Source organism: Phoenix dactylifera, unplaced genomic scaffold, assembly GCF_009389715.1.
Source record: "Phoenix dactylifera cultivar Barhee BC4 unplaced genomic scaffold, palm_55x_up_171113_PBpolish2nd_filt_p 000046F, whole genome shotgun sequence".
Taxonomy (NCBI): domain Eukaryota; kingdom Viridiplantae; phylum Streptophyta; class Magnoliopsida; order Arecales; family Arecaceae; genus Phoenix; species Phoenix dactylifera.
This window is the reverse complement of record NW_024067669.1, coordinates 1,514,178-1,524,575: the sequence shown is the minus strand read 5'-3', so window position 1 is coordinate 1,524,575 and position 10,398 is coordinate 1,514,178. Positions and strand designations below refer to the sequence as shown.

At 38.5% G+C, this 10,398-nt stretch overlaps 2 protein-coding genes across 2 annotated transcripts; one reads left to right on the top strand and one right to left on the bottom strand.

The window, feature by feature from the left end:
• Positions 1-625: 625 nt before the first annotated feature.
• Positions 626-3,436, bottom strand: LOC103711594 (pentatricopeptide repeat-containing protein At2g03880, mitochondrial). Its single transcript, XM_008797809.4, has one exon. It carries the CDS (start codon positions 3,321-3,323, stop codon positions 1,383-1,385), a length of 1,941 nt encoding a protein of 646 aa, XP_008796031.3. The 5' UTR covers positions 3,324-3,436; the 3' UTR covers positions 626-1,382.
• A 2,422-nt stretch (positions 3,437-5,858) lies between these two features.
• LOC103711585 lies at positions 5,859-9,784 on the top strand. The gene is made up of 2 exons (XM_008797799.4): positions 5,859-6,261; positions 8,925-9,784. Exons 1-2 carry the CDS (start codon positions 6,082-6,084, stop codon positions 9,096-9,098), a joined length of 354 nt encoding a protein of 117 aa, XP_008796021.1. The 5' UTR covers positions 5,859-6,081; the 3' UTR covers positions 9,099-9,784.
• The last annotated feature ends 614 nt before the right edge of the window (positions 9,785-10,398 follow it).

The following is a 10,398-nucleotide window of genomic DNA, read 5'->3' as shown; positions in this document are numbered from 1 at the left end:
ATATGTTGTTACTGGAGATAGAAATAATTGGGAAGGCATGATTAACGCAATGTCCGAGTAGATTCACCGGCATCCTTCGATCTAATATATTTTGATCTTTTAAAATTTTAGATCTTTTTGGCTTTTAAAGGCATTTATCTGGTTTCAATATTATTCTATTATCTTTTGCTCCTTTTATGAAGTTTTAAGGTAGGCTAGAGTGAATAAAGTCTCCAATATGTCTAGAAATAACAAGTTGGAGAATTGATTTTGTAATTGAAAAATATTTGTCTTCATTAAAAATATTTTTGGAAACAACCCAAACATTTCTAAAAAAGGAAAGAAAAGGCGAAAAAAATCTGATAGCCATTAAGAGAGCTAGGAATTTTACTTCATCACAAAGTTGTCAACATACTTTCTAAAATTCTCACAAAGTTGTAATTGAAAAGGCATGACTAATGAATAGCTTTAATGACATGAATGGAATCAATTTATATTATCTGCCTGAAAAAATGCATCCAATCTCAATTCATATCTCATCCAACCTGGACTCGGACCTGAGCTATACTCAAACCCAAACCAGGGCCTATCATTTGATAGCCAGGATGCAGATAATATGAATAATTATTTGATAAGATTGTGTACATAATATGAATAATTCAATATAGCCCTAGATCCAGAGTGTTCAGCTTCAAACTATGTGCTGACACCAGTTTTACAGATTGTAGTTTTCCAAAAAAGGATTGTATCTATTTGCACAAAAAAGGATTTCTTGTATCTGCGAATAATGGGACAGCATGCACCATCTTAACCATGTTCTGTTAAGTATATCATGCCATGCTTGTCAGGATTTGAGATAAACATAACTGTTCAGAAGATAAAAACAGTAACAAATAGGGATCACATTTTGTGAAAAAAATAATAATCAGAATGAATACAAATTTATCCTAGCATGATTAGTTCTCGTAGATATGATCCTTTAAAGCAAGAACATATGTCCCTTTTTGGATGAATCCTCTCCATGGTCCTGACATATCATCCACTTGGTTACTTCTATAAGCTTTGGACATGGCGAGCATGGAGACCATGGATGATCATTTTGATTCAACCAAGTCTCAATGGCTTTGCTATATTCTGCAACCTTGCTGTGCGAATTTAAAGGGATGTGATAACTGTCTTTAAACATTAAGCTGATTAGTTTTATATTGCATCCTGACTGGTTCCAACATGCAAACTCCTGAACTTCCATCATCACTCTGGACTGACCATCATAATTAATCAGCTCAGCAAAGCTAGCCACACATTCATGGCAGCATGCAGGAGGAGCTCTATGGTATCAGGTGAGCAGAGTAAGACCACACGAGCCTCACCTCTGCTTCACCGTGTCTTTCTTCCTATGGCTGTCACCAGTAATCTCCACATGAACAAACTCCATCCTGAAATTGGTGGAAGCGAACTGGATCCCGTATGATGATGGCCTTGTCTTCAGTCTTAGCAACAAGCTTCGCAAAGGCATGGCAATCACCGCATATCCTAAGATTCTTCATGATTCTTATGGGCTTTCCCATTGTTGAGTTCATTATCCCAAATGCAATAGCCAGCTTCTCACTGTGATATTGAAGCGACTCTTCTTTTTGCTCTTGTCCTAGATCATGCAACACAAAGTCTGTGTTGGGAACATACCCCAGTTCGGTTATTCTACCAACCAATCGGTTCAGCTCTTTTACAATAATGTCCATTTGTGGGTGCGACATGTCTCCTACAATGAAGACATGGATCTGCTTACCTACTTCAAGCCAGCTGCGACCTGGCTCTTTCCTTACCCCTCGGTCTCTCATGGCTTTCCTCACTTGTTCAACATCACTCCATTGGCGCGAGTCTGCATAAATGTTAGACAAGAGGATGTAAGTTCCTTCATCACCAGGTTCCAATTTGAGAATCTCCTTTGCTGCATATGCTGCCAAATTCACATTTCGATGAACTCTACATGCACCAAGAAGAGTTCTCCATATAACCGAATCCGGTTTGAAATTCATATCATGAATAAACTTCACGGCTTCCTCAAGCTTCCCTGCCCTCCCAAGAAGATCAACCATGCAACCATAGTGCTCCCTTCCAGGCTCTATACCAAAGAGTTTCTGCATTGACCTAAAATAGTACCTTCCTTCTTCAACAAGACCTGCATGACTACAAGCAAACAGAACTCCCACAATGGTAATATAGTTCGGTATAGGCCCAATGACTTTCATTGATTCAAATAGTCTCAACGAATCCAAACTTCTCCCATTCTGAGCCAAGCCTGAGATCATCGTGCTCCACGAGATCACATCCCTCTCCGGCATCCTCTGAAACAAAGCATCTGCCTCCTCTAAGCTCCCACACTTGCAGTACATATCAAGTAGAGCATTGTCAAGAATCAAATCCCTCTCATACTTGAGCACATGCACATGAACTTGCTTCCCCATCTCCAACAGCACCATTCCAGTGCAAGCCCTCAAAACACTAGTCAAGGTCCCCTGGTTTGCCAAAAAGCCAGCCCTCTTCATCTGCATAAAGAGATCTACAGCCCTGTAGCCATCCCCACTCTGAGCGAAGCCCCCAATGATCGAATTCCATACAACCAAATCTCGAGTGACCATTTCACTAAAAACTCGATACCCATGCTCCAAATCTCCAAACTTTGAGTAGATATCGATAAGAGAACTCCTAACAAAGACATCCGACTCCAAGCCAAACTTAATTATACAACAGTGGATCGACCAGAGGGTTCTCAGCGCCATGCAGGCTCTCAGGATTGACGAGAAGGTGTACATGTTAGGTCTAATTCCATCTCTCTGCATCTCGAGTAAGAGCATCAAAGCTTCCTCCTTTTGTTCGAGGTTGGTAAGCGCCGAAATCATGGTGGTCCAGGATACCACATTTCTCTCGGGCATTTGATCGAACACCTTCCGTGCTTCATCGAGGAGACCAAATTTGACGTACATGCCGACCAAAGTGTTGGAAAGGAACAATTTTGGGCAATGCCCATCAGAGGACAGGTGGTGGTGGATAAGCCGGGCATCATCGATAGAGCCATGGTTGAGGCAGAGTTTAATGAGGTGGGAGTAGGAGATGGGATCGGCGCGGAGGCCGTGGGCCTGGAGGGAGGCCATGACGGCCATGGCGGCGGGGAGGGGACCGTGGAGGCATAGGTGGGAGAAGGATTCGATCGATGGGTGGTGGGGTGGGGGCGGGTTGGGGACCGGAGGAATGGTGTGAAAGAGAGAAAAAGAGGGGAAGGAGAGAGAAAGGAGGGGAGGGCGAGGAGGACCGAGTGATAAGATGGATCTGGAGAGGAGTTTCATATGGGGGACGGCCGCCTGATAAATTTGCAGGCGCCGTCGCTGTCTGAAGATTTGAGCGGAAGAGGAGGGGATTCATGTCTCGCTTTATTTGGGGGTGGGAGAATGCAGCTAGCCGTTGGATTTTTGAGGGCTGGGCTTGGTCTCCATGGGCCGGCTCAAGTTTTTGCTAAAATAGTTAATTTTATTTTTAAATTTTTTTTCGCATATATATATATATATCCTCTTAAATTAATAAAATTATATAAATATCTTTATAAAATTACTATTTATATGTATAACTTCATAAAATATTTGTTTTGCATGTATATCCTTATTTCTTTCTTTTTTTGCATATGTATTTATGTTATGTTAAGAATGAACGATTTGAAATTAAAACGATTGAAATACTCTTGATGAAGAGATATGTAAAAAGAAAAAATTATAAGGGAATGCATTAAAAAGAGTAATTTTACACCAAGGGTTATTCATGTAATTTTATATATTTAGTAGATATATATATTTAAAATATTTATTAAAAAAGATCAAAACTTAACTGAGACTTGCCCATTTTTTTATAACTTGGTTGAATCGATAAGTAAAAAAAATTATCGAAGTGACATTGTTATTTTTTCTTTATTTAAATTGTTAGCCCGGTCAAGTTAGAATATTGGATGACCATTTTGATAAAGCTATTCTCTCATTTGATTTTGAAGTAACTGTCATTATTGAGTCTATGATATCTTTTAGAAGATTAAAACATGTTGAATCTACATTAAATATAGATATTTAGATCAGTAATTTTTTTTAGTAATTTATAAATGATGTGTTGTTGTTCATTTATTAAGGTGAGAATTTTATAATTTATTTCATAAGAATTGATATTAATACGGAATCATGCGGCATAATAATACTAATCTTTTTTTTGTTACCCTCCTTGATTAAGAGTGATTGAAATATGCTCCCTATCTTTTATAGTGAAAGCATATATTTTAATGATAAATACATATGCTCTTCAAAGGAATGCATACATTTTTTGGAATAAAAACACATATTTTATACTTGTACGGTGTGCAATGTAAATCGATGAGTTGGGCATATCAATGGAGTCGGAGGCAAAAGCATCATATTCAAAGTTAGATAATTTTAGAAAAATTAGAACTTAAATGTGATCAACATTTGCAACAATAAAAGTGAAGTAATTGTTTTTGCAACATTTCTTTTATACTACTGCAATCTTGCATATGTGGTGTATGTGGGTGTGTTTGAGAGAAAATCTCTCGACTCCAAAGCACATGATTAAACCCCAAGTTTTGATGGGAACATAAAATGGTGTTGGAGAGTATTTACCAATGTAAAAGACAAAAAATGGAGATTTCAACTCTAAATGTGGAGACACCAACCGAAAAACTATTTGGAGCTTGCAATTGAAGTTTCACCATAACTTAAGTTGCAATATAAGTTAAGTTACGATAGTTGACTTATAAAAAAGCTTACTTTCTATATTTGGAGGAGAGTTTGGGACAAAGAAAGGCCCTCGTCTCCGACCGCACCTCCTCCACCAACATCTTCATCCAAGCAACTCCATAAGATCAAGTATGGTGTTAAAGTTTTGATTAAGAGGGATTAGAGAGAAAATCCATTGTTTTAATTAAGATACCTATACAAGCAGGTGCAACTTGTCATGTTGCCATTTGGATGAGTCCACAGACTGCAAGATAGCCCTAATTTGCAGCCTAACAATAACTCAATTTACTGTGCAACTTTAGCTGCATGGCTCCACTTAGTGAACTCGAAACGGAGCCTTCAATCCAAACTTGAGCCAGCCCATTGAGATCCATGCATTTGGTAGCTGACTTAACTGGCCCTTAGAGGTCTGAAGAAAAATATTGTGCTTAAATATAACTTCAATTAGTTCTCAAAATTATTCCCCTCATGAAGGGAAATACCAATGCTTGGACAAATGGGGAACTCGGACATGCTATGTTCCTTTTCTAAAAAGAAATATTCATATTTATTAGCTTTTCATCTTAGAATAGAGTTTCGAGCACTTCTCGCCAAGGCATTGGTTGGGATGGATCCTCTCCCTCTCTGTGAATAGTGCAATCTTAATGGTTATAAGTTGCTATCCAAATTTATGTTATGCAACCAATTAATAAAGCATGACATACATCGAGGTTTTATTTGAATAAGATACTGTATATTGACTAATCCATTGATTTCAAGGTCCAAATCTCGTTCCTTTCTCTGTTCGAGTTTGTGAACTCCTCCCTCCTTCCACGTGGTACTCAAGATTGGAGAGATGTGTATCGAATGTGTGGGTTAGTTTAGGCATGCATTTTTGGTAAAAAAAATGATCCAGTTTTTTTTTTTTAGTATAAATATCCTCGAGCTCCAATGCATGATGATGTTTGAGATTCGTGCACTCCATCAAAGCGACAAAAGATTCGTGAGCTGCCTCGCAAGGAAGGGCATTTTTTGAAAATCTCGCCGAAATCGTAGGACAATTCCGGAAGAAAGTCTCGGATTCTTTCCCTCCCATACAATCCACTGCCCGACTTCCCTCGCTTCCCCCAACGTCCTCCATCGTAACAACTTCCGCCCTTGGCCTCTCCCGCGGCTCAAAACCCTAGCCGGAAAACATGGCGTTTTCCGTCGATTCTCGCCGGAGAACCCAGAAATCCGGCGAAAATTAGAGGCTTAAGGAGAGGAGGAGGAGGAGGGATCGAAGTCTTAGGTCTTAGCTGTCGGATCCAGCCGGCGGGACTCGTGGAACGGAGGCATGTCGATTAGGATCAAGGCGGTGGTGGATAAGTTCGTGAAGGAGCTGACGGAGGCTCTGCAGGCGGACATCCAGGATCGGATCATGAAGGAGAGGGAGATGCAGAGCTACATCGAGGAAAGGGAGCGGGAGGTCGCCGAGCGCGAGGCCGCGTGGAAGGCTGAGCTCTCTCGCCGTGAGGTAAGGAGAAACAAAAGCTAAAAAGATAAGTTTTTTATTTCGAGGAGATAATACAAATGTTTGATTACTTGATCATGTTATAGTAGTGCTATCCTGTTAGGATTGGTTAACTAGAAAATAATTACCAAACTTTGTGGGTAATATTGCTTTCTCAACTGTTTACTAGGAAGTATTTTATCATGTATGAGGGTTCAAGGAGATCTAAATTTTGCAACCTTAATCATGAGTTTTAATTCCGGTATAAAGTTTTACTGTTTTTCTTTTTTTAAAAAAAAATCTAAACTTATTTAGCAAGGAAGGATCACTATGTATATGGCCATACAGGAGAAGGATCTCATAAGTTTAATTCACCTATCCTTTTGGAATACATTGAATATTAGTAAAGCATGTATTGTAATTTTCAAGAATTCTCCCAGTATTCCAGGTCGGCTTTCTTAGATCTCAGTGTCCAGTGTTTCCTATCAAGAGCAACATCTGATGCCACTTCAAGCTTTTAAATACTTTCGTTCTACTTCCGTCCATGTTTCTAGGGTTTCCCCATTTTGTAATATTCTTTTTTGTATACTTACGCACCTTTCTGACCAGGCTTCCTTAAAGCATCATTTGACAAGTCACTACCATACCATCTCAATTAGTTGTCTGTCACTTGGTGCTTGATTGGTACCATTCTTGTTCAGCATTCTATTCTTTCTTCTTTTAACACATATTCATCTCAATATTCTCAATTATACTATACCAATCTTTATTTCCTTAGACTCTTTCTACTGCCCAAAACTTATATTCGTAGCATTCATTTTTCTTCAATCAACCACATACGTTGCGCTTGCCAGAGATGAATCACCAAGGTGTACATTGGTTGCATAGCATCATAGAAGCGCATCTCCACTTCATTGGCAGGTTGTTTTTTCTTCTTTTCACTCTTGTGTTGAGCTTTCTCTGCCATGCTGTGAACGTCTGTCATACCACCACCGATATCTAGATTACTCACAAAATTTGAAATTTTACATGCTTACATGTGAAATGATTAAAATACAATTCTGAAAAGATGTGTCTTTACCTAGAAAAGGGTACTGTCTTTACCGTTTCAGGCATTGCCATAATTAGGAAGCCTTATTCAATTACCTTTATATTGAAACTAGATGCCTGTTGTGTCAACAAGACTAAGTTAAACACAATATCAGTATGTAACGACAATCTCAGTCTCCAAAATACCAGAATATGCAATATTATATACTTCTTATACTAATGTTAGATGGGCTATCTCCTAAAATTAACTTTAGATGACACAAATCAGTTTTAGATCTTGAAGAAGTGGGTTGATCATCAATCAAGAGGCCTTCTTGATTGCTCGTTTTATTGTTGTCGTATTGTGAATGCCAAGTAGTACAGTGATGGTCCTTTGCTGAGCTACATCATGCTGTCATATTGGATAGAATGACTCATTGCTGGATCAAATAAGCCTAAGATTGTGGATATTGCTCTTATTACCTATCCAACAATATTAAGGAACGTTTATGTGTTTGATAGAAGAATCAAGAGCTTCAAGAAATAGTTAGGAAGCTTCTTTGTTAGAACATGAAACACAAGGTGACTACTCTACATTGCCACTATAGCTTTTCCTGAAAAATGCTGCTTTCAGTGTTTTCTGTTCCTCTCATCACTTGTTAATGGATACATTAAATGCATTGAAGATATAGTATCTTGGTTTTTAACATGGAATAACCATGGTTGCCATACACATGCACAAAAAAGTTGGAGTTTAAATGTCGTATGCAATTTGATGTAGAGCATGGAAATAAAGGAAGCGTTTTGTTAGAAGAAAGCAGTGAAATTAGAAGAGGCTAAGATGATATCATAGGCAATGCCATGTTCAGGTCTTTGGAGGCGACTTTCTTTATTTACAGAATGACATAGATAAGGATAGCTCTCTAAATTTTATATTCTGTACTTTTGCTTCTTTCTTTTCTTCCTTCTGTTTGCCAGTCTTCTTTCTAGCTAACATTCTATTAAAAAGAAAACATGTCCCTTATTCTTTTAACTTTTATAAATTTTCCTTCATCTTTAATGTCATCTCTTAGCATTTTGGAAAAGAAAAAAGAGAAAAAGCTTTGATCAAAATATCCATTAAATCTGCAACACTGGGACTTGTGTTAGGTGGTTCCTTAATTGTTTTGTATGTTGCTAATACTAACTCTATGTTAATCACTGCTCTGAAAGATGGTAGATATGGCCACATAAGCATATGGGGGCTCCTAGCTGCCTGGAGTAAGGCTTTGGTGGCCCCATATATGCAATTGGGTCACATAGTAGTTGCCCAAGCACCTGTACATGCAGCTTGGATGTACAAGAATCTTATCTACTACTTGGACAATGAGCTGGTCAAAGATATCTGAGCAATCTTTGCAATTATTAGAGTTAATAAACTACAACTTTTCTGCATTTACATTAGAACTTGCATGCATCTTATTTGTGATAAGGACATCAATGACTGAAGGAAGAACCAATGATCATGTTAGATGCATAGTTAGCATATATAGATATATATATTGTGTAGCTTTGGATTTTGTTGCATTTTGGAATAAGGCCAAGATAATGCTCCCCTGTACAACAATCACATATTGTAAATAAAAGTACCTGAATCCATGTGTACAACTGTTTTACAGGCAGAAATTGCCCGTCAAGAGGCAAGGCTGAAGATGGAGAGGGAAAATCTAGAGAAAGAGAAGAGTGTTCTCATGGGCACCGCATCAAATCAGGACAACCAAGATGGTGCTCTTGAGATAACTGTCAGCGGTGAGAAGTACAGGTGCCTTCGATTCTCCAAGGCAAAAAAATGATGTTTTGGACAAAGAGATGAAGAGAACAGAATCTAATTAGAGAGTCCAGGCTTAACTTTGTGATACCAAGGGTTGAATTTGTCGTCATACATGGATCTGGGTGATTTAGAGTTTAAACCAAAGTCGCATTCATTTGATTAGTTGTACAGAAAATGGGCCCTATATGCTAATGTTGTCCTCGCAGTCAAAATTGAAGTAGCAGCAGAGTTTAAGTTCTAAAAGACTAGCTTGATAAGAACTTCTACAGATGTATGAAGTTGATGAATCAGGCTTTTCTATATGAAGAAAGTCTATATGGCCCCCATATTCTACACATAGGTCCTGGACTTGGGCTTTGTCGACATGTTTGCCTTCTCTAGAGGCATTGAGAAGGCAGATAAAAAAATCTTTATGTAACATTATTTTTGTTATTGCATACTGTTTCAGTTGGCAAAGTCACCAGAGGTAGGGTAGTTGTGACCTTAGAATTGTTACTGCTATATTCTTTTTGGAGACCCAGTCCATTTTTCAGACCCATTAGCAGCTCTTCTTAGCTTCCAAAGTTAGTAGTCCCAGGAAACCTAGGCAGAAGGTAGTAATAATTAGTATCAGGTGGTTGATACTTGCTTTTTTTTTTTTATTTTCTAAATAGATTAGGAGGGGTTCTAATCTCATTCATTACTTGTACCCATCCTATTCCACTTGGATTGGAGTGGGTAGACCGAGATGGAGCTTGCAGAACCAGGAGTTTGCTCCTTGAAACTGAACCCCTGCCCTTTTGCCTAAGAGGCAAGAAACCAAGCAAGTTTCTTTGACAAATGAAATCTGGGATGCATTCTTGTAATATATTGAATTCTCCTGAGAACTAATAGATGTCTATTTCCATATATATCATTTCTTCGGTTGATGCTGTAATAATCTAATGATCCAGGGGAGTTGGGAATATGATCTATTTGCCTTCTCCTGGATAGATAAATCCTAGGAAATTAGGTTTCCTTGCATCCATTTTTCTCTCCGTATGGCCCATTTTTTGGACAGCCTTCTCCACTGACAAAGTAACTTAAATGCTACTCACGCTAGCCCTGATTGGACCGCTGATGATACAGTAGTTCATTAACAGGATGATTCAATGCTAAAGATCTTCTAGATCTGTTGGCAGATTGGGTTTGAAACCAAAAATTTTTTGCACCATCTTACACACCCACTCATCTGTCCCACCAAGACAGAAACATAACGATGGATGATTGCAATGAGATGGCCTTTACCTGTTCTTGCAAATTGAGATAAGAAAAAGTTTTTGACTAACGATGCATTTTTCTAA

Coding starts and splice junctions, on each gene's coding strand:
- LOC103711594 (XM_008797809.4), bottom strand. CDS start 3,323: ATGAAACTCCTCTCCAGATCCATCTTATCACTCGGTCCTCCTCGCCCT.
- LOC103711585 (XM_008797799.4), top strand. CDS start 6,082: ATGTCGATTAGGATCAAGGCGGTGGTGGATAAGTTCGTGAAGGAGCTG. Junction 6,262..8,924: donor CTGAGCTCTCTCGCCGTGAG/GTAAGGAGAAAC, acceptor ACTGTTTTACAG/GCAGAAATTGCCCGTCAAGA.